Source organism: Cladophialophora bantiana, assembly GCF_000835475.1.
Source record: "Cladophialophora bantiana CBS 173.52 unplaced genomic scaffold supercont1.13, whole genome shotgun sequence".
NCBI lineage: Eukaryota > Fungi > Ascomycota > Eurotiomycetes > Chaetothyriales > Herpotrichiellaceae > Cladophialophora > Cladophialophora bantiana.
This window is the reverse complement of record NW_015971587.1, coordinates 277,382-301,239: the sequence shown is the minus strand read 5'-3', so window position 1 is coordinate 301,239 and position 23,858 is coordinate 277,382. Positions and strand designations below refer to the sequence as shown.

General features: G+C 53.1%; 5 protein-coding genes across 5 annotated transcripts; 2 read left to right on the top strand and 3 right to left on the bottom strand.

Annotated features, from left to right (window-relative positions):
* Positions 1–634: 634 nt before the first annotated feature.
* Positions 635–1,800, bottom strand: Z519_08476 (uncharacterized protein; the record flags this gene model as incomplete). The annotated part of the gene is made up of 2 exons (XM_016766204.1): positions 635–1,288; positions 1,459–1,800. 2 exons carry the CDS (start codon positions 1,798–1,800, stop codon positions 635–637), a joined length of 996 nt encoding a protein of 331 aa, XP_016617362.1.
* Positions 1,801–2,065: 265 nt separating this feature from the next.
* Positions 2,066–3,799, bottom strand: Z519_08475 (uncharacterized protein; the record flags this gene model as incomplete). Its single annotated transcript, XM_016766203.1, has 1 exon — positions 2,066–3,799. The coding sequence occupies one exon, from the start codon at positions 3,797–3,799 to the stop codon at positions 2,066–2,068; it is 1,734 nt and encodes a 577-aa protein (XP_016617361.1).
* Positions 3,800–10,373: 6,574 nt separating this feature from the next.
* Z519_08474 (uncharacterized protein) lies at positions 10,374–17,031 on the top strand (the record flags this gene model as incomplete). Its single annotated transcript, XM_016766202.1, has 3 exons — positions 10,374–10,651; positions 10,716–16,935; positions 16,987–17,031. 3 exons carry the CDS (start codon positions 10,374–10,376, stop codon positions 17,029–17,031), a joined length of 6,543 nt encoding a protein of 2,180 aa, XP_016617360.1.
* A 2,465-nt stretch (positions 17,032–19,496) lies between these two features.
* On the bottom strand, positions 19,497–21,245 carry Z519_08473 (uncharacterized protein; the record flags this gene model as incomplete). Its single annotated transcript, XM_016766201.1, has 1 exon — positions 19,497–21,245. One exon carries the CDS (start codon positions 21,243–21,245, stop codon positions 19,497–19,499), a length of 1,749 nt encoding a protein of 582 aa, XP_016617359.1.
* A 750-nt stretch (positions 21,246–21,995) lies between these two features.
* Positions 21,996–23,722, top strand: Z519_08472 (uncharacterized protein; the record flags this gene model as incomplete). The annotated part of the gene is made up of 6 exons (XM_016766200.1): positions 21,996–22,374; positions 22,425–22,648; positions 22,704–23,028; positions 23,080–23,249; positions 23,325–23,543; positions 23,639–23,722. 6 exons carry the CDS (start codon positions 21,996–21,998, stop codon positions 23,720–23,722), a joined length of 1,401 nt encoding a protein of 466 aa, XP_016617358.1.
* Positions 23,723–23,858: the final 136 nt, after the last annotated feature.

Genomic DNA, 23,858 nt, shown 5'->3' with positions numbered 1-23,858 from the left:
ACGCATACATACAGATGTTCGCACAGGGGATATATATGTATTTGTATATATGGTAACGTCAGCGGCGATTTAAGGCCTAGATTTGACAAAGTCAACGTCCCCCCCGGGGGGGGGGGGGGGGGGGGGGGGGGGGGGGGGGGGGGGGGGGGGGGGGGGGGGGGGGGGGGGGGGGGGGGGGGTGGAATTTAGGGGGGGGAATATAAATCCTAAAATGTAAAATGTAAGATGTAGATTGTAAAATGTACGCCAATGCCGGCCTCGTTCAAAATGTCCTGTGCTGTGGAGGAAGCCATCCGATCCGGGATCAGTCGCTCACTTCTTCACAATGCCTTTTTATCTCACGGAGCCCTTGTACAAGAGCCCTTCTCCTGTTGATAGGTCGTAATCGGCATATCACACCCCAACATTCATTGCACTCTGGCACTCATGACGCAAACGCTGGACAGCAGCGATTCTAGACCAGCCAGAGCTGTTCGTTCATGGACTTTCATGGATTCGACTCTCCTCCTATCACCGCCTGTGGCCGACAGACGGCAGACAACACTTCCGATCGAGAACGGCCTTCCATTCAACCACACGATCAAGGATTTGAAGTTCTTTCTCATCAACGGCTCGCTGCACCACAATACCAAGATCATGGCTTCTCTATCGAGCTTTTCCACGCTCGTTCAAACAGCCCCTTTATCTTCACGACCTCCTTGGGCGACCGTATTCTCTGCTCTAGAAACCTTTGCAAGTCATCCCAAAACTCCCTTGACTCCAGGACGCTCGTCGTTGACGTTTCCACACCTTCCATTGGCGTTCCTTGTGCTCCCGTTTGATTGCTCTCAGTCTGCAGACCTGCCTTCGCTGCCGTCACCAAAGCTGCCGTTATCGTGTGGTGGAGAGACGCCGTTATATGGGTCTGAGGCGGGTCAGGAGCGCCGCCCATGACCATCACTCCAAACTCGACATCTGACCCCGTGGTGGTACCAGATCCATCCAGAGCCTCTGCAACAGTCCGTTTACTTTGGGGGACGGGCTTCTTGTTCAAGAGTAACTTGATCTTGTCTAGATTGACCACGCTCGGTCCACCTAGGTATGATTGGATCTGTTCTTTTAGCACTTGGACTGTCGTCGTTGCGGGCGGTATGGACTGGAGTATGAGGGTCATATTTGGGTTGCGCGGGGACTTCAGTATCAGGGTGATGGTGGGCGTGGAGGGTTCGGAGCCTGGTGCTGGCTCGGTCGCCGGGATGGATTTGGGCGGCGACGGGTGTGGTGGTGTTGAGAGCTTGGGCAAGGTATACTGTTCGTGATAAACGCAGCCTCGTTAGCAAGTGTAGTTACTATCTCATCTTTCGGGCGACGGCGTCCTGTCGGATTCACAACATGCCCTCTTGCCTTGGGGCACTCTTGGAACAGGCCCGCTTGCCCGCCCATTGAGTGGTCGCGGGGTCGATGTGGTGCAAGACTTACGGGTAACCGCATTTGAAATGTCTTCGGGTCAAAGACATGGTCAGGTTGGTACTTGTTCGGTTTGTTGTCTAGAGACGTAAGGAATTGCTTCGCGAATTGGAGGTCGCCCATGTTGCCTGCTCGGGCTTGTCGCTCTTCCTCCAGACGGCGGAGGGCGTGTTGGAGAGCGAATGCTGCCAGCTTGACCTTGAACTCAGTCGGGGAGCGTGGATAGATATATTCAGATGTCGAGGATCGCAGATGAAGAATGATTGGTTGTCGAGAGAGTTGGCCGTCGATCCACGAGTAGAGTAGCCGCTGCAGTGGAAGTACGCAAATGGGATTGGAAAGCCAGACTGACATCACCCCACGAGGCTCCACGAGGCTGGACAAGGCTGGACAAGGCTGGAGTGATCATCTGCGAGTCACCAAGAGCCGGCTAGCACAACATTAAGGAAAGACTGGCAATCGATTTTTAATGTCCAAGGCTTGGAATACGAGATACCGAATTAATTCTAAATAGTAGAAACATCAAGTGTCCGAGCTCAAATGGTATCATCTCAGAAATCATAAATCCCTTGACATCATGAATACAATACTAACCCAAACCGATTCCCCAACTCCAACTCTAGAAGACAGGAACAATATTTTCGTTATTACCATCAGTGCCCTCAACGTACCAAGCATGGTGCACAGTCTTCAAACTGCCCAGTCTCTTCAAGCTTGTCGAACGGCTGACGCTGCCCATTCTTGACACGCCCTGTCTCAAGCTCTTGAATCGTGTGATGGGGGGTCTGTTTTCTGCGCCATTCACCGACAAGTGCTGGTCTCTCTGTGCTTCGACTGACTTGGATCGGGGAATGACATCAATGTGGTCTGGGACACCGGTCTGATATTCGCTGTCTGATTGTGTCACACTGATCTGAGGTCCCAGCACTTCCTTCATGCTATCCTGACTGGCGTGGCTGGAAACTGATGCCCGGTCACGGAGGTCAACCATCTCAAAAGCATCTTGCTCGTCCTTGCCGCCGACGAACGAAAAAGGAGTCTGAGGACGATCTGCTGGTTCACCGCCAGCCGTCAGTTTGGAGTATTGGGGGTCTCGCTCATTTCCAGGCCCCTGCATGGCAGTGCTAATCATGTTGATCAGAGTGCCTGCACTTTGTTCGCCACTTTGGCGTGCGAGTTGTTGACTTGGAAGAGGGGCTGCCGCTGTTGACGTAGAGGTCTTATCCTTCTTGCTGAGACGACGAGACAGGGAACGCGCAAGGGAAGAATTACGGAACAATTTGAACTCTTGCTTGGTTGCCTTGCTTACCAGAGGAGAGTCATCTCCATAGTTTGAGAAGGGAGAGTTGACCGCTTTGTATGTCGAGGCCGAGGGAGGAATCACGTCGATCTTGGGATACGTTGGGTGATTTCCAGGCGCATTTGGCTGGATGGTGAGACCAGGTCTCATGGCGGGATGGTTCGCCATCGGCATTGGAGCGGTTGCAGGACCTGAACCATTTGGACGGAGCTGGTCGAATGGGTTAGGTACTGGGGCTGGCCGCTTGTACCTTCCACATTTCGTGCAACACCGCGTTCCAGTTGATGAGCTTGGTGAACCAGAAGGCCCCGCGGTGCTTTCTGACAGTCTGGATGACGAGCCGTGAGACGTCTGCCCTTCGGAAAAAGTCCGAGCATGAGTCGTCGCGGTGGGCATTGGAACGGGTGCAAAAGCGGGAGGAGTTGACTCTGGCGCATTGGACTTGCGTTTCCCACATTGATTGCAACTGTGTCCGAGGCCATTACTTTGACCATGTTTCTTTCCACAGTTTCCACACTTGTGCGTATTTGACAAAGCACTTGCTACCTCGGAGGGGTTGATGGGATCGGACGCTTGCCGTTTGTATACTGGTGGCAGCGCACCATCGTGCATATCCTTCGCGACCTTGACTATCTTTGGCTTCTCCTTCTCAGTAGCAGGGTTGGATCCAGGGTATGGCTTTCCATCGAGGCGTCGCAGGTCGACCGATTTTCTTTGGTCGGCACTGGGTCTCTGAGGTTTCGGCGCTTGCAATGGTGCTTGCGAGGAGCGCTCGATCGGACTTGATTCAGCGATCGGCGAGACTGGGGAGAATGGCGTTGGTTGCTGAGAAGTGTTTGATACTGGGCCTGGGTTGAAGTTTGGGGAGAAAGGGTTCGTGTCAGGCAGAGGATCATTGTAGGAACTGGGTAACACGGCCGTGGTGACGGGCACGGGCGGCTGCGCGCCCTGTGGCAGATTCTCATATGGCACAGCATTCTGAAGAGAGCCGGGGGAATTGGAGTTGGATTTGCCTGGGTAGGCGGGTGGAGGATTCTTTGTCAATTTGGTCATGGTGTCTTTCGTAAGGCGTATGGTGTTCACAATTTCACACGGGTGTAATAGAATATAAGGACCGGATTATGGTAGGATTGGAGTCAAGGAAAAGGCACAGAAAGAGCCCGAGGGAGAGGTTGGGTTGTGGGTTTGTGGTATCGGAGTGAGGGACGGTGAGTTCCAAGTTAGTAGTCAAGGCACCGGAGGAGATCGACACCGTCAACACTCCCCCGAAAAGGGAACGGTCAATGAACGAACGGAATTGCAGGCGCAAGATTGCAGATGCAGAAGCGGGTGCGGGTGCGGGTGCAGGCGCAGAAGTAGATGTGAGGAAAAGCAAGAGTGGAAGTGTGTCAACAGGAATGGAGACGATGTGGGTGGACGACAGGCAGATATGGACAGAGATGGACACCGACGGCGGATGGTTGGCTGCAGCCGATGCCTTGGTATTGCTTTGTTTGCGAGCCGAGCTATACTGACATGACCTAAATCACCTAAATCACCCACAGGCTATGCAGGCACAAGGTTAGGCTTGGTCAGGGCAGGGTTAGCATCAGGATGGTGGGATGGTAGCAGTCCGGCACTGCACACGTCTGGCTAAAAAGAGGCGGTAGGCACCTGGGCATTGAGGGGCACCAATTGAGCACCTAAGGCATCATGGCTTTGAGGCTGCTCGGCTGCTAAAACCGGCTCAACTGTGGCGGAAGGACACACAAGTCCTCCTCCATCATCTCCCAAACTACGGTCCGAACATGCCAATAGTTGTTCAGGGGAGCAAAGTCCACCAGTTTGGGTCAAGCTGAGGCAATGCGTTTCATGCTTCGGTGTGCGACGTCGAGGTGAAGAGCGAGGTACCTCCCATTAGCGAGCGGCCGTAACCAAGTCCTAGGTACCTTGTACCTCAAGACTTCGGACAGCTACTCTTCGTACTCGGTATTTGGGAAAATGGCCCCCTTGGGCCCTCCCCTGGTCGGTGACTGGGCCTGAGGAGCAGCGCTGCCCAATGCCCAGAGGCTGCGCCACCCCAGAAAAGGGGGAGAAGCTCGTCTCCAATTCCCCATGCAGCCTAGTGTCACCGTGTGGCTTGTCCGTTGCTATCTTGGGCACGCTCTAAACAAATCAAGCCTTGGCAAGAAGCGGGCAGGGGGGTTCTTTTCTTCTGCAGCGAGAAACAAGGCTTTTCTAGCTGCCCGCCACGAGATTGGAGTATTTACCACCGTCTTGATATTATACGGTGCTGCATAAAGTCGGGTCCGTACCGAGAGCTGTGCTCCCCTTCGAAGCTTAGCTGGATGGGTTGGTCCGCGAGAACCAAATGCCTTGTATCAACAGCCACCATTTTCAAATAAATTATATGCGCAGAGCGCAGAGGAACAGAAGGATCAGGATTATCGCTGAGCTCTATCAATTCACCCGAGTAAGCAATAGGTGGTTGGACACGATCTATTCCTGGCAGGAACGGCGATCTCAGACACATGGTTTGCTGCGTGAAGTCCGAGCACACTGGACAATGTAGAGCCTTGATAGGCTATCCATGTTCCCTGAATGTCCAGGTCGGGGGGAAATATCAGCATCACTGCAGGAAGGAAGAGCGACGGTCGCATGATCACGAGGTCCGCTCCCGCAGTTGTATCGCCCAAGCACGGTGTTGTTTCCGGATCAATGAACAGGATTTTGCCAGCCGTCTTGCCACCGGCATGTACGAAGGATGAACAGACTGCCATCCTTCACTCCATTTTTGTCAGCTCCTCTGAGGGATATATGTATGGGAATACGTTGCTCGAGAATGTATAAATAACAACGGCATGAAAACAGTTGGCTCGATCGAGGCTCCATTCGCGTGCTGATGCCGTCACGACGGTCCTGGGTTTGACAGCCTGTCTGGACTCTGGAAGCGTGGGAGCTCCTGTTGCTCAGACCTGTAGCTCGCTTCATAATCTGTCCAACCTTCCCGCCGTATCGGACCTTCATGGCGGTTTTGCAAGAAGCATGTAATAGGGTTAAAGATCCGATGAGGCAAATAGACACTTGCATCGGTGTATTGACGAAGCCGTCCCTGCGCAGAAGTCCAAGCCGGGAAAATCAAGTCGCATATGTGCAACCTCTGCATGCCGGTACATTTTCGTCCCTGTAACTGTATCTGTGCAGCATGCCTACCAGTGACATCTACCGATTCCTGGGATACGAGAGCCGTCTGAGGAGGCGCCTATCATGCGACCTTCCATTGAATTGGTGTGATATAAGGACCCGAGACTGGCTGGCAAATTAATAGCCTGTTGTTTGGAGGCCGACACGGTCTCTTTGCGCCTGAAAGGCTGAAGATCAAATGACAGTCGCACGCCCAAAACACTTGGCATATAAGAGGTATGTTTCAGACAGATCAAGGTTTGCCAGATGACAACCATAAAGGTTGTCGAACCGTGACGGTACAAGAGTCGTGTCCATCCACGGATGAACCCCTTCATATGTAGGTACTTGCTTGATGCGCTTGTAGTAGACTAAGATAATCTCATACTGACCGATGCTCAAGGATGGTGCTCCCACAGACGCGGGCATGGACATCGCTAGCCTGTCGACAGTCTAGTTCCAAACAAGGTACGTATTTGTACTTCCAAGGTGCATAATAAGAGTAGCTAGGGGAATGCTGGAAGCACCTGGCCCCAGGAGGGCAGACTTGCTTGGTATAGTATCTCAACAGTCAGAAGAGGCTCATTTGTAGGACAGGTACATGGACCTGGTCAAGTGAGCTGAGGCAGGACAGGTTGTACGAGGTAGAGCTCCGAACACTATGGCCCTTGGCTCAGGCCTGATTGCACAGTTTGCTGACAAGCACTAGACACTTTGAGCTTCTCTTTTTCAGTCTGTGCAACACTTGGCACTGCAAAGGCGTTGTATGAGCCGCTTCAAGACGGCCCACAGCTAACTTGAATTCAGCGGTTTTCACGAGTCATCCGTCGGCAAACCTGATCTGATGGAGAAGGGTGGTGCGGCCGAAGCAACGCAGGGACGTCGACCAGGTGGCATACACCATACAACATGGAGGGCGTGAGAGATAAATTCATTATTTTCGGGAATCACCAGCAATGTTTTGTTGAGCTGATCCCTGATATTCTTTGCTCTAGGTAGGTAGTTGATGGACACTCAAAATATAAAGAATGATATGGGAGTCTTCTCTCGCGGCCACTCGACAAACTCCCTTCCCATTCTGCAGGACCGGACTTTGATGCAAGTCAGAACCCAGGCAGGCAAGCGAGCAAGCGTGTCGTCAAGCTGCAGCAGCTGAATCTCCAGGTGCCTCGCACAAATGGCGGGGCGGCGGGCTTTGGCCAGTCTTCCTTATGGAGTCTCAAATCCGTTAGCGGCCGCCAGATGGGGGATGTTTTTATAATATGATGACAGGGATGAGCACGCTTTGGGAGGGTTGAAATAAGCTTGGTCCAAGGGTTACGGCAGACAACCACACTTTGTGTCAATAATGGCGCCCACGGTCTGCCAGATTCAACATTCGTGGCTGGATGGCCTTGCATTATCTAAAGTCTTGAAGAAAGGAGAATGATAATCGATAAGGAGAGCGGCCTCGAAGCTGTAGCGCATTTTTATATGCCCCATCTCGTCGATTAGCAATATAATAGTGTGCTTGTCCCCTGGCTATTTATCGGATAAGGCGTTGAATGGCTCGGAGAGATTGCGAAACTCGTGGTGAACCCACGTCCCACAGGGCTCTTGTCACCTCGCTTCAAGGCTGAGGATTCGAGCGGAAACTTAGCGCCCTGATATGGATGGTCTTGGGTCTCCATATTATGAGACAAGGTTTCCCAGTCAGACGCGGTGTGTAGAGTCTCCTGAGCCTCATTGACGCCTATCGCAGTAGTATCGCCACTAGCTTCTCTATCCGGCAACGGCAAGCCGAAAGGGGGACTGTTCGACACTCCTGAGTCGGGCGTGGCACAGGTAGGGAAAGAAAGGAGATACAAGGGGGCTTGATCCACCCCCAAAGTTCGGTTCCAAGGCACAAAGAGATTGTTGTTGCGATTGGTATTCTGCAGGGCACATACCTATGCTCTTTTCCCTTGTGTCTTGAAATGTAAATGATTTAGATCCATTTTCCCGTGGATCAGTGGCGGGAACCCCTATCCTTACGTACTCGCACGAGTAGCCTAGATCAGACAAGTGGAAGGACGGGAGGACTTGTAGATCCGATCCCTGACGCCACATGTCAACTAGGATTTTGCAACGATTTTGGTTGTGGTTGTGGGAGTGGTCTCATCAATCTGAACTGGATGACCTGGACCAGCGCTTGCTCGGTGAGCCGCGGATGAACAGACTGGTTTTGGGGTGTGCTTTGAAGCCAGATAGAAGCCGGAATGGAAATTCTTTCGCCAGACGGTGGGTTGTTGGTGTCACTTGGATGCGGGAGACGATCCCCTATCCTAACGCCAATGCTCCATCGGACCCCAGAAGGCTTGGAGGGAGCAAGGGAGCTTGGCGGCAGGAAAGGGATAGTGTCAGGGCCTGACACCAAATATAGAGACAACTCTGGAGTCGACACACAAGGCTCGCTAGACCATGCAAGGTGTGGCGTCGCGCTAGACGGAAGTTAGTTGGGACAAACCTGAAGCATGTTTGATCCATCCTGGTTCATCCCCTGTCTCGCAGGGCCCAAGACCGGGATCCCCTTCCCCTATCACCCACATCCGAACTGACTTCATCCACCGCTCATTTGTCCCAAACTCCGCCATCAACAACCCACGCCGCCGGTGAAATTGCCTGGCACGCTTTGTGTCGAGGATCCGCATCCGCTTCAGACAAATCATTGCCGCATTAAAACACAGGTTTGTCAGCCCTTTGGGCCTAAGTAAGGCGAGAGGTACACCAGAATCAGGATACTCCGTATGCTGGCCTATCATGCATTTTGCAGTTTATTGATGGTAGGATTCGGATTTTGCGCGCGGATGTCCTGCCCTCACCCTCATACCAGTTGTTATTTTATGACTTTCCGCTTCGAATCTCCGAGGGCAATGATACGCAACAGATACTCCGGATGTACCGTCAATGTACTTGTCATCGATCGCACGATGGGCGCGCCCAGACCGAAGTTCCTCGAGGAATGAGAATGCGATAACCAAGCGAGGTTGAACGTCATGCAGTCATCATTTGGGAGGAGGCGGCGGATCCCAGGTCTGGAGGTGATTGCTGTCCTCCAATCTCTTTGCCGCCACCAGGTAACTTTGTTCAGCCTCAGCCCGGTAGACAGGGGGTGTAGTACAGGGAGCCCAGAGGGGAACGAGTATTGTCACTGCCACACGGGCTCGTCTTTACAACTTCAGTTATACGAGGGCGACCTTGTGATACGGCCAAGCCAGCTAGCGGCAGCCCCCTTGCCGCCGAGGCAATACCAGTACTCCGTATACACCAGCTATTCTAGACTCGACCGACACAATGTCACAAGTCAAGCTGCAACGTAGTATTCATCGATTGGCAGGAATTGGTTGCGCTGGCGTTGAGTGGATGACAGGACCGTGCCTGCGGTGCTCCTGGATCTGTTCCTGTTGCCCAGGACAAAGGGTTGAGCGATAGGCTGCACTGTGCCAGTCGTCCGAGCAAGCAGCAAAGCGATGGTAGGGCGAACCAATGCGACGTCGAGATATTTTAGAGGGACAGTCCCAATTGGGATAAGCGTCCGTACTATGGGATACATTGCCCGTAGCCAAGGCCCGGAACCACAGCCTCAGCCAATGGGAGGGTGCCATTCAGAACCGAGCCAAATCCTCCGTAAAATTGTAATGGCACGAAAATCTTAATCCCCAGCCCCCCGGCTCCGATGCCTCCCCTTTTGCCGTCCAACATCAACAGAGCACATTATTATGACTTTGGTGCTAGACAAAGCTTTTGCAGACCGATATTCTACACCTTGGTGCGGCTGAGCGTTGGCGAGAAAGCATCAGCAGCAAGTGATGACAGCGCTACTGGGTACTAGGAGTAGCATCACCGCTGGGAGGCCTTGGAGTGCTGGCCGCTGGCCATGTATTGAGACGAAAGATTACGGCCCCTCGCTCAGCGCAGGACATGTCTCATCTGGGCCCAGGCCGTGTAGACTGTGCCAGATTCGGGCGCCGAAAAAAAATAAAATAAAAAACAAGTACAATCTGACTAGCTGGCGTTAGCCGCACCGTCAATACACCCAGTGGAACCCCGTGCCAATTCCGAATCGCCAATGCACGACCCGTGGACGCCAACGCCAACGACTCGAACAGAACAGCCTCTCCAGATTTGGATTGCCTCGCCCTGCTCGCCATGCTCTTGATTTCCAGCGCGCAGATCGCGGTGCATGCTTTGACTCCCCTAGTGACCTAGCATGACCCTCACTCCCTCAGTCCCTCACACGACCCACCAGGGGGGCGCTGTTGTCAAATTCACTTTCGCTTTCGCTTTCACCACTCCCTTACTCATGCCTCGTATTGGTCGTTCGCTCTATTTTCCCTCTCTCCCAACTCCTTTATATCATAGCTGATCCTCCCCCCATTTTTCCAATCTTCTCCCTTGAAGCATCGCTCGTTGAAGCTCATCGTCGCCCTTTTTTTCAACGCCTATCATGGAGGAGGTCTACGTCTTCGGCGATCAGACTGCTGATTGCCGGGCGTTCTTCACCAAGGTCTTCTCACGGAAGGACGATGTTATCCTACAGAGCTTCCTCGAGAGAGCTGGTGAAGCCGTCAGACTCGAAAACCGATCTCGATCACATCCTTCCAAAGCAGTCCCTAATTTTTCTACTATTCAAGAACTAGTCGATCGTTACTACAGAGGCGAGGCAAAGGACGCCGCCATTGAGAGCGCCCTCGTTTGTATTTCACAGTTCACTCATTTCTTTGGGTATGGCTCCGACTTCCCTACCTGCACAGTGACGCTCAGACCGAACTGACTTGAGCTTCACTAGTGCTTTCGAGGAGAGAACACCCTCATACATTCCCCATAATGCAGACGCTCGATTGGTCGGTCTATGCACCGGTTTAATTGCCGCCGCCGCGGTCGCTTCTTCAGATTCCCTGACGGCCCTTCTTCCGCTCGCAGTCGAAGCCGTCCGAGTTGCCTTCCGTGCCGGTGCTCATGTGGGTAAAGTGGCTGAACAGATTGAATGCGACTCCAAGCCTCAGTCATGGTCGACAATCGTGGCAGCAGACGAAAAGTCGGCACAAGGAGCTTTGGACGCGTTCCACAAAGAAAAGGGCACGTCCCCCACCAACAAGCTGTGGATCAGCGCCTCTTCGGCGACCTCGGTCACAATCAGTGGCCCGCCATCGACGAAGAACTCGCTTTTCGAGGACTCTGAATTCTTCCGCACGCACAAAAATGCCCCAGTCTCCATCTTCGCTCCCTACCACGCGTCGCACCTCCATTCACAGGCGGACCTCGACAAGATCCTTCGACCACAAACCAGGACCATATTCGGCAACACCACGGTCAGATACCCCGTCTGCTCCAGTGTTACTGGCAAACCTATTTCCGCACAGAACGGTTTCGAGCTTCTCCAGGGAGCCCTGAAAGAGATTGTGATTGAACCGCTCCGATGGGACAAGGTCTTGAAATACTGTGCCTCTGGCAAGGCCGAGAACGCCAAAGTCTTTGCCGTCGGTCCCACAAACCTCGCCAGCAGCGTCGTTTCCGCCCTCAAGGCCAACACTCCCAAAGTCACTCTCGAGGACCAATCGCACTGGGCCGCTGTCGCCCCCTCTGGAACAAAACATTCCAAGAAAGAAGCCGACATTGCCATTGTTGGATACTCGGGCCGGTTCCCCGATGCTGCGGATGCCGAGCTCTTCTGGCAATTGCTCGAGAAGGGTCTCGATGTCCACCGACCAGTTCCTCCGGACAGGTTCCCAGTCGACTCCCACACTGACCCGACATCTAAGAAGAAGAACACGTCTCATACTCCCTTCGGCAACTTCATTGAGAAGCCCGGCCTATTTGATGCTAGATTCTTCAACATGTCACCGCGAGAGGCTGCACAGACCGATCCCATGCAAAGACTGATGCTGGCCACCGGCTACGAGGCGATGGAAATGGCTGGTATCGTCCCAGGCCGAACTCCGTCCACCAAACACGACAGAATTGGTACTTTCTACGGTCAAACTTCCGATGATTGGCGTGAAGTCAACGCCGCCCAGGACATCGATACGTATTTCATTTCTGGGGGCGTACGTGCCTTCGGTCCAGGTCGTATCAACTACTTTTTCAAGTTCTCCGGACCTAGCTTTTCGGTTGATACTGCATGCTCTTCCAGTTTTGCTGCTATAAATGTTGCTATCACGTCGCTCCGAGCAAACGAGTGCGACACGGCATTCACCGGTGGTGCCAACGTCCTCACCAATTCCGACATTTTCTCCGGTCTCAGTAGAGGTCACTTCCTGTCCAGGACAGGGTCATGCAAAACTTGGGACAACGACGCCGATGGCTACTGCCGAGGTGATGGCGTCTGCACAGTCATTATGAAGCGACTGGAGGACGCTCTTGCCGACCGCGACCCCGTCTTAGGTGTTATTCGCGGAATTGGCACAAACCACTCTGCAGAAGCCGTTTCGATCACGCATCCTTGCGCGGAGAACCAGGCCTTCTTGTTCGACAAGGTGCTGAAGGAATGCAACGTCCACTGCAATGATGTCAACTACGTGGAGATGCACGGAACTGGCACTCAGGCGGGCGACGGTATCGAAATGGAGTCGGTATCCTCAGTATTCGCACCCCGGCAAGGTCGCAGACGACCAGATCAGCCACTATACGTCGGAGCTGTCAAATCTAACATCGGTCACGGTGAGGCCGTTTCGGGCGTCTCTGCGCTCATCAAGGTTCTTCTGATGCTCCAGAAGAGCAAGATCCCACCTCACACTGGCATCAAGAAGCAAATCAACAAGAACTTCGCACCTGACCTGAAGGAGCGTAATGTCAATATCGCTTTCCAAACCACGCCATTCCTTCGGCCTGCTGGTGGCAAGCGTATTGTGTTTATCAACAACTTTAGTGCAGCTGGTGGTAACACCGCTATGCTCTTGCAGGATGGTCCTGAAGTTCCTACGGAGCCTACCTCAGATCCTCGATCTACTCAAGTGGTTACTGTCTCCGCGAAGTCGTTGGCCGCTTTCAAGAAAACAATCGCCAAATATGAAGAGTATCTGAACAAGAACCCCAATGTCGGTCTTCCCGACCTCGCTTACACTGTGACTGCTCGCCGCGCACACTACAACTATCGTGCAGCCTTCCCTGTGCAGTCGATCGCCCAGCTGCAGGCTGCTTTGAAAGCAACCCAAGATCAGACCCACAACCCCATCCCTCTTGCCTCGCCTCAGATTGCAATGGCATTCACCGGTCAGGGTTCGCAGTACACCGGCATGGGTCAGAAGCTCTTTGAGACATCCAAGCAATTCCGTGGTGACATTGAAGAATTCAACGATATCGCTCTGCGCCAGGGTCTGCCGTCGATCATGCCTCTCATCGACGGATCAACTGAGGTTCAGCATCTGCCGCCTACAGTGGTTCAGCTCGGAATGTGCTGTATCCAAATGGCTCTCACACGTCTTTGGGCGACATGGGGGGTTGCCCCAAGTGTTGTGATTGGTCACTCGTTGGGCGAGTACGCCGCCCTCCAAGCTGCTGGTGTTCTGTCTGTTGCGGACACCATCTATTTGGTGGGAAAGCGAGCCCAGCTCCTGGAGCAGAAATGCACCGCTGGCACTCATGCAATGCTGGCTGTCCGATCACCAGTCGCGGGTCTGCAGGATGTCGTCGCAAACAGCCAAGGAAAGATTGAGATTGCTTGCATTAACGGTGTCTCCGATACTGTGCTCTCTGGCACCATGGGCGACATTGATGCAGTTGCTCAAAAGTTGGCTGATGCTGGTCAGAAATGCACCAAGCTTAAGTTGCCGTTTGCATTCCACTCGTCTCAAGTTGATCCCATTCTCGCGGACTTTGAGAAGTTGGCATCGTCAGTCAAATACCATCCGCCTCGGGTTCCAGTCATTTCCCCTCTGTTGAGCGACATCGTCAACGTCGGCGGCGTGTTCGACGCCTTCTACCTCAGCAGACACTGCCGCAAAACCGTCGACTTTGTTGGTGGTCTCTCCGCTGGTATGTCGACTGCCACAATCAGCGACACCTCTCTGTGGCTCGAAGTTGGCGGCCATCCTTTGTGCGCTAGCATGATAAAATCCTGCCTGTCTGCACCAACGTTGCCGACCATGCGCCGTGACGAAGATCCATGGAAGATCATATCGACATCCATGGCTGGTCTGTACACTGCTGGTAAGGCTCTCAACTGGGATGCCTTCCACAAGGAGAACGAAGCTCTCCGCGTCCTGAACGATTTACCATCCTACGGTTTTGATGAAAAGAATTATTGGCTTCAATACACTGGGGATTGGCTTTTGTACAAGGGCGATTACCCCAAGGCCATTGCTCCTGCCGCCGTGGCTCCTGTGGCCGCTGGTCCAGCGAAGGCCAGGAAGTACCTCTCCACTGCTGTGCAAGGCATCGTCTCAGAAGAAGTCAAGGGCAAGGTTGCAACCATCATCGCCGAGTCTGACTTCTCTCATCCCAAATTGTTCCCTGTCGTTGCAGGCCATTTGGTAAATGGCAGTGGTCTATGCCCGTCGACATTGTACGCTGACATGGCCTACACCTTGTGCAACTATGGTGTGAACCTGATTAAACCAGGTGAAAAGGTCGACATCAACATCGGCGCCATGGACAACCCTGCTCCTCTGTTGCTCAAGAACATCAATGAACCAGAAAGCCAAATCGTGCGCATGACCATGAAGATTGATCTCGACTCCAGAAAGGCAGACTTCACTGTCACCACCAACAATGGCAAGAAGGATGTCGTCCACGCCAAATGCGTTCTTCGTTTCGAAGATGCCGCTGCCTGGAAAGAAGAGTGGAACAAAGTGTCTTACCTCGTACAATCCCGAATCGACATGCTCAAGCACAAGATGGAAAATGGCGAGGCGGACAAGGTCAGCCGCTCGATGGCTTACAAACTCTTCGGTGCTTTGGTTGACTACTCTGATGTCTTCCAAGGCATGCAGAGCGTAATCTTCGACGGACCGGAGTTTGAGGCGACCAGCAATATTAAATTCCGCGCTGGTCCCAACGATGGTGACTTTTACTTCAGTCCTTACTTCATCGACAGCGCCTGCCATCTGTCCGGTTTCACAGTCAATGCCACTGTCAACCGTATGGAGGAATGCTACATCTCACACGGATGGAGCAGCCTTCGATTCCTTGCTCCGCTTGAGCACGACAAGCAGTACTTTGCCTACGTCAAGATGCAGCCTGTTGCCGGAAGCAAGATGCGAGCTGGCGATGTCTATGTCTTCAACTCAAGCAAGGATATTGTTGGCGTTGCCGGAGCTGTTCGTTTCCAATGCATTCCTCGCAAGTTGATGGATGTCATGATGCCCAAGCCGAAGGCCGGTGCTAAGGCTGCTCCTTCTCCAGCGCCTGCTCCTGTCAAGGAGTCTCGTGCTGCCAAAGCTCCCACTCCGGTTGATTCCGCTGCTCCTTCTCGCATCGAGCTGCCGGCTCCCAAGGTGAAGGCCAAGAAACCTACCAAGACCCATAAGGTCAAGGCTCCTGCACCTCCCAAGCCTGCACCTTCCTCTGGCAGCCTTGTCGTTCGTGCTTTCGACATCATCGCCAAGGAGATCGATGTTGATCAATCTGAACTGAACGATGACATTCAATGGGCCGATATGGGTGTGGACAGTCTCATGTCCTTGACCATCTCTGGTAAATTCCGTGAAGATCTTGACCTCGAGGTCGACAACACCCTCTTCACTGATCATGCCTCGGTTGGTGCTCTTCGCAAGCACCTGAGCGGCATGTCAGCACCAGAAGCAGCTACTGGCGGTGATGCTAGCTCCGTCGAATCGACCGACTCTGGCTCTGAAAGCGACGACGAAACTGTCGAGTCTGGCATCACCACCCCAGAGACAGAGGACTTCCCAGCCAAGCCGCAGGATCAAGGCAAATCTGCTGCCGTCGAAGCTGTGGCCCAAGCACCGTCAGCCGCGGGTGGCGATATGATCGAAACGATCCGACAGGTTATTGCCCAGGAAATGGAGATGGACCTCGCCGAGATCACTGAGACCACTGATCTCAGTAACCTGGGGATGGACTCTCTGATGGCTCTCACGGTGCTCGGAAAGCTCCGCGAGGATCACGACATCGATCTCGATCCCACGATTCTTGCTGACAACCCGTCTCTTGGTCATTTGCGAAAGGCCCTTGGTCTCGAGAAGCCCAAGGTCGCCCCTCCTACAGCTCAGAAGCACGAAGTCAGAACTAGCGTTGTTGTTGCCCCCGCTGCTCCTCCAGTCGAAGTGGTTGTTCAAATGCCTCCTGCTACCTCGGTGTTGCTCCAAGGGAACCCCAAGACAGCCACCAAGAACCTTTTCTTGTTCCCCGACGGATCGGGCTCGGCCACCTCGTACGTCTCGATCCCGGCCATCGACAGCAAGAACTTGGCAGTCTATGGTCTCAACTGCCCGTTCATGAAGGATCCTACCAGCTACACTTGTGGCATTGAAGGTGTGTCCAAGCTGTACCTCGAGGAAGTGATGCGCCGACAACCGATGGGCCCTTACATTCTCGGTGGTTGGTCAGCTGGAGGTGTTGTCGCCTACGAAGTCACCAGACAGCTCAGTGACTTGCAGAAGCTGCATCCTGACAGGAACTACACTGTCGAGAAGCTGATTCTGATCGACTCACCCTGCCCCATCCGGCTCGAGCCCCTGCCAGCCCGTCTGCACCACTTCTTTGACGAGATCGGTCTTTTGGGAACTGGCACTGGCAAGACCCCTAACTGGCTGTTGCCTCACTTCGAGTACAGCATCAAGGCATTGACTGCTTACCGACCAGAATTGAAGTCAACTCACGATTTCAAGGCGCCTCCAACGTTGTTAATCTGGGCAACCGACGGTGTGTGTGGCAAGCCTGGCGACCCGCGACCTCCGCCACAAGCGGATGATCCCAAGAGCATGAAGTGGCTCTTGGAGAACCGGACTGACTTCGGCCCCAACGGTTGGGACAAACTTTTGGGACTTGATGTCTGCAAGATGGTCACAGTGGTGGGTAACCACTTCACGATGATGAAGCCTCCAGTGGTAAGTGAAAAGTATCCCCAGCACGGTGTACATGTTCTGACTATTCTACAGGCCAAGGGCGTTGGTCAATTCATTCGCGAGGCTCTCTTGTCTTAAGGGAGACATTCGATGCGTTCACTGTCACGACATGACTACATTTTTCAACAGCTTCTCACGCTAGGACAGATACCTGATAGAAAGAGCTATGGTGGGCTTTAATCGCTGGATAGACTTGCTTTTTTCTTACGCGAGTGCTTCTTGCACCCTTGTTCCAAAAACCGTACATAGTCGGGGGGGAGGGTCTTCACAACACAGCGTTGATAACGTTGGTTTTGCTGGGCATTTTCAGATGCGTTCGGAGAATCGATCACGGGACTGTCATGGGACTGTTCACTATGCAGATTGTGATTTGGAAAGTCATGGGAGGCGTTTACTGCAGGATCTGGGTGATGGTGATGGTGATGGCGATGGCGATGCGAGTGATCTTCCAGCGTGTCTTTTTTCCTATTTGTGTCCATGGGCTATTGTTACACCCGTGCTGAATGTCATTCTTAGCTTTTTCTCCATGCTGTTTCTTGTGTAGTCTTAATGCGTATTACTTGTTACAATGTTCGATATGACAGATGGCAACCTGCCCACCTGTGAAAGTTGGTGCAGGCCGCTCACCCATCGGACTCGCATACACGAGAGTTGGTTGATCCATGTAATCTGCAGCCTCGCCACGAGTTTGATATCTGAGATCGACTGTCTACATGATTCAGCAAGACAAGCCTTGGCCAATTACTCTTGCACTTGCTCTTGCACTTCTCCTCCCCCTCCCCCTCTCTTTTTGCAGGTTCTTTGGCTCATCCCGTGATCGCGTACGTGTGCGTGCGCGGCATGTGTGCGTGGTGGGTACGCGTGGCATGCGCGTGTACAAATATGAGTGACGAGGGCGTGTACGGAGAGCAGGCGGTTCTCCACACTCGCTCCCGCTCCACTTTACACCCATGATCACTATTATCACGGTGTGGAACACATACCGGCTACATAATAGCTGGACCGGAGTTCATGACGAAGACGAATGGGGATGGAATGGGTTATTGATATGCGATGGGGTAGCGGTGCCACGCGCTCCAGATGGTGTCTCCTTGGGCACCGGGGATGAGATAGGATGGGACAACAATAGGACAATAAGACAACAGAATATCTCATGGCAATGCCATGCGCCAAACTAAAAATAGCACGCTACGAGTTCCTTGGGGGAGTACCTATGTCCGGAAGGCAAGATGTCCATTCTGCCCAGGATTTACGTGCCGTTAGCATTACCATTCATGCTTCTGTCTTCCATTGTCTCCGTCTCCCCTTGTCGAAGTATCATTTCACATCCTCGCATCTTCCGTTCGATCGTCACGCTGGTGCGAGTACATACATACATACATATATATAGAATCCATCAATCAATCAATGACGCGAAGACAAGCAGGGCCAGGACTAGGTCCCGGTCTAGAGAGAGAGCCAGGGCAAGGGTTTAATGGAATGGAATCAGAATCATTCGATCGAACTGGACATGGGGGCGGGTAATATGCCATGTCCACGTTGTCCAAGTTCCCCCGTTCGAGATCTAAATGTGAGACATGCATGCATTAGCTAGTCCGTGGGTGAGTACTATGCAAACCAGGAGAAATGGGCGGGTGAGCGACCATGTGGGGGACCAGGGTATTTCGTCCCTTGGTTAGACTTACAAGTACTCCATACATGTTACACAGCTAATCGTTGACGACAATAAACCCCCTTTCCACTCCAACCATTGTTGTTCCGTGGCATCGATCGCCATGTGGAAAAGAATACGAGCATGTGCAGGAAGACCTAAGGTAGGTAGATGCCTGTGGCCACGGGCAGATTGGCAGGTACCTTGTTCCATCGCCATTCCATCTGCCATTTGCTGTCAGCGTCATATCCCCTCGGCAAGACGGCAAGACGGCTAGACGGCCATTCGGCAGCTAACGCGTCTTGAAAGGCCAAGTGGCCAGGAATTGTATACCAACAGGACGGACGGCAGTGAGTGACTACAATAGTCCGGACCGTTCCTCGTTGGCAAATGCATGCTAACATAGATAGCCCCGTACCATTTCGTCGGTGGACTAGACCTCCCGCAACTCCCGAGACGGACTTTCAGCTCGACATCTCGAAATATATGCCGCTTGCACGACCATGAGTACATGCACGATGCTCAATCAGAGGCTCAGTTCGTTCTTGATTGAGCTACCATTCCGCTCGGCTGTTCCTCCAACACGTGCATATCCTCTGCGACCTTCTTCATGACACCGTTGCTGCGCGTCTTTGTTCTTTGCCGAGACAAGGACAATGTTGGTGCTGCCCATTGTCTTTTGAAAAGTGTTGAGAGGGTTTGACGAGAATGTCGAGACCGTGGAGCAGGGCATCACAACTCAAATCCCCCCAAATGAGGTCGCGAGGGACCTGATGAGGTCTGTCTCGGGGGGAGGGGAGGGGGGGGGGGAGGACCGGCTTGACAAATGCTGTGTGCCTTACATCCTTGAAATGATGGTTAGCGTATTTCTGACCAACCCACTTCGTGTTTATCATCCAAACAAAAAGCCATATTCAGCACTTGGCGGGTATATCTCTGTCCAGGGCACCCAGGACCCGTCGACTTCATCCTCTGCTTTGCCGAGCATGGCCATGTCATTCCTTGCCCACACACCTCTCATGAACTCTAGGCCCGAATCAAAGATCCAGATCCCTGTTTTCTGCTTCCACCGCTCAGAGTACTCGATGGCGATTTTCCTAAGCACCCACTCGGCACTTGACATTTCGCACCCAGCCAGGACAATGGGCATCAGGCACTGTTTTTGGAAGTTGCTATGTGAGGGAATGTTTGCCACCATGGCGAGAATCTGAACAGCCACCGAGTGTGGCTCAAGGTCCCACTCGGCGCTATGGTCGAGCATCGTGAACGTGTCTCTGACAGCGAGGTGATCTGTTGCCGCCACATCGTAGATTTGGAATTGCGGAAACACCCGGGCAAAATATAACAGGAGGCCCAACCGCCAGACTTCGGACATAAGGGCCTGATATTTCCCCTGCTTCATGCTGATCTCGGTACTGAGAATGTTCTTCCGAAAGACTTCAAGTGCTTCTGGGTCTGCAGATTCGATATGGGCGGCTGCAACAGCGAGACCGTGCATGTCGAGGAACATGCCGTCCGGAAGACCGTTGAGACCCAGAATGCTCCATTCGCCATCGTCTTGCCATGCCATGAGGGCCTCGATATAACTCCTCGGAAACGTAGGTCCGCACCTGGAGATCAACGCAGCATTGACATCGTACCAGATCAACATGGCGATCTGACTTCGAAGGTTTGGCCGTGACTCCGCCAGGCGGATGCCGCCATGAGATTCAAGGATGCGGTATGCGCCGCGCAAGTGGATGTTCCAATTAGACACACCTGTTTCGGCATAATCGAGGCCGATAAGCAGAAGCACGGTACTCAGGCCACACTCGAAAGACAGATCGTTCAGGTGCGACGCGAAGATGGACAAGGCTTGAGACTTGAGGCGCAAGATCGAAGAACTCTCAGGTTTTCTGTCAAAGTGCGCTTGTTGACGCTTGGCGAGAGCCGCGGCGGCATAGCGTACCGAAGGGAAGTCGTCATGGATTGAAGGAAGGCAGGCCCGCCAAGGGTTGACATTCACCGGGAAGGTGAGCGTGGTGTTGGCAAAGCAGGAATGGAAGAACGATAACGCACACTCGATATCTCCCGGGTGACGGCTCACTTGCGGGCAGAGAATGAGTTCGTGATGATGGCCACTGTCAACCAGAGGAGGCGTGCTGGGACTTATGGCCGACCAGGTCGAGGATGGAGATGCAGACGAAACAGATTCTGCGCCACTCGAGACAGTCGTGCCGACCACGGATTCTGCAGCGTTGGAGACCGCAATACTCATCTCGCTTGATCTCGAATTGTTCCTCGATCTTCGTCTCGATCGCGTTTGTGACACGGTTTGGTCGACAAAGGTGTAGGTCGAAGGCCGAGGGAGTGGCACAGCTGGTTCCTCCGGTTGGACGTCTTGGGCTCTTTCGGACAACTCCTTGGGTCGCCGTTTCCCAACTCTCAAGGCACCTCTCTCCCAGTTCAGTTGTTGTACATAGCCGGCACATATCACGCCGTCAGCAAGACAGGCACTGCACCGAGGCCGCCGCCGATCACAAGAACGGCGGAGCGAGGAGCACGTGTGGCAGTCGGACTTGGCCCACCCTAACGAGTTGGTCCTCTTACCGGTCAAGTGATTCAAGCGCGTCGCCGTGGTCGAACAGGTGGTTACAGACATGATTGCCCTGGTAACACTCGAGGCTGGGGAGGACGAGAAGAAGTATGGAGTCGTCAGGTCCGGACTGAGTGGTTGATAGGTACCAAGGCGTATCAAGTAGGTTGATAAGAGCAGCCCCGCACGCAGAGATTAGTTAGATCCAGGCCATACCAGGCCGACCAATCAGATCGCTGTGTGTTCTGAATCGTGTATTAGATCATGTGATCCAGATATGACTCGCGGCTTCCCCGTCCGCTCTTCACCTCGACTTCCTTGCTCAATGTTAGAGCTACCCTCTGCCATGCTATCACATAGTTGCCCTTGCGAATGCAACAATGCCGTGCATACACCGTCTCTCCGCTCATGTCTTGCGTCAATCGTACCGTCGATCTTGCCGTTGGGACTATCCATCCCTCTAATGACACCCGCTTCTCTCTTAGGCATCCTGCGGAATGTAATCGTTTTGCCGTTTTGGGGTTGGCCGTTACCACCCAAACTCCAGTCTCGACAAGCTGCAGAGTCCCAGATCCATTTCAGTGATCTCGTTTCAGGTTATTGATCATGACCTTACATCCGCCACTCAATCCGCTTGGTGTAATATGCATCCGTCATGGGGCAAGGTAAGTGGATGCAGGTAATCGGTGTTCTGAGCCACCTCTCGCATATAAAGATGTCTGGTCTCCCGGAAGATTTGTCTTTCAGTACTTCCTCCTAAAAGACATATCGTGATTTGAGGCACGCTCATTCTCGTCCGCTATTCCAACTTCCAACATGGCTGCATCCCATGTTTGGGTCTCCGAGCTCCAGGCACTCGTGGAGGGTGATGAGCTAGCACTACCAAGTTCTCAATTATATATTGAAGAGTCCAAAACATGGGCAGCACAAAGAAATCTGAATCCGAAAGTCCTCGTCCGCCCCAGATCGGTGGAGCGACTCTCACGGGTCTTGGCATATTTAAATGACTCCTCATTGGACTTTGCAGTCAGGTCGGGGGGCGTTGGCTCAAGCTCCGCGAAGGATGTCCTGATCAGTCTGGCCGCGTTCGACGGGTTCGAATTCGACTCTTATACCGAGACTATCACCATCGGTGCTGGCCAGACATGGGGAGAGGTGGATCAGAAGCTTGAAAAACATGGGCCGGGCTACGCAGGTGAGAAACTTTCGCTGACCCTCGAAAATTGTGTTTCTCATATCCATCAGCGTTGAGCGCACGATGCACCTTTGTCGGTGTTGGCGGCAGCACTATAGCAGGTGGTATCTCTTGGGCGTCTTCGGAATTCGGGCTTGCTTCTGACCCGCAGAATCTGCTCGACGCACAAGTCGTCACCAGTGATGGGCGAGTATTGTGGGCTTCGAAAGAACCGGAATTGCTGTGGGCTCTTCGTGGCGGGGGAGGTGGCTTTGCCGGCAGGTTCACCCACACTGTGCCTCTCAACCTGAGATATCTAACGCCCTCGAGCAGTGGTCGTTGCCTTGAAGTTGCGAGTGCACAAATACACCAGTTCAATCTTCACAGGAAACATTGTCTTCCCGAACGATTCGCTCCCGGAACTCGCCAAAGCTGTGTCGGATTTCACACGCCGAACACGAGATCCGAAGATGGCCATGCACGTCTTTTGTCTAGACCTAGCCCATGCGGCTCTTACCGGTCAAAATCCTGCTCCGGGCATCATGATCGTGGTCTACGATGCCAATGGCGAAGCCCATGGCCGCAGCGACGAAGGCTTCGGCTGGGCATTAGCAGTTAAGGGTGCAGTGGATAAGACACGGACCATGACTTTCGCTGAAGCGAATCAGCAGCAAGGTGAGAGTCTCTCGGTCTGTTATACTCAACACTGACTGTTCTCCGTGCCAGACAACCTCAGAGTGGCTATGGGCATGACGAACAGTTGGATGTCTGGCGCAACGATTCCCAACCTGGACGAAGAGATCATTTTTCGCTCTTGGAAGTGGTTCAACGAACTGCTTGCTAAAGATTCCCGACAGAGTGCCGGGGCATTCGTATTGATCGAGATCATGCAGACTGTACGTATTATCGAGCCTCTCTCTATCTCTCCGTTGTTTTTCCAACATCATTCTGAATATGCAAAAATCAAAAAGCCCGCATTCTCCTCCATCTCCTCTCGCCAGGACACCGCCTGGCCGCACACGGCCAACAGACACATCCTCCAGCTCGGCACCGGCTCGTTTCCAGGCTCCCCTGAGTCTGATGCTCTCTCGCTCAAGGCTCTCGCGGAAGCCCCTTTCGAGATCAGCCCCACCCACACTAAGGCGGACTATATCCCGAATTTCATCAACTCTTTTAATGATATTGAGGCGGTATGTCTGCCCCCTGAGTTGTATCCTTCGCACAGCCATATATGTATGCGCACGATTACTGACCCCGACTGACTAACTGACTCACTGTGGAACAGATATTTGGGGAGAATTACCCCCTGTTGAAGGAGATCAAGAAGAAATATGATCCGCACGGGAGGCTAGGGGGCCACTTTGCTTGAGAATGGGATGGCAAAGGCCACTGTCTTGGAATAAAGGCGCCGACTACCCAGCTTTACTGCCGCAGGTAATAGTACAGCTCGATTCTCGCTTCTTGCTCGGGGACTACCTCCCCGCCGCGTTTCCATGGGTGCCCAG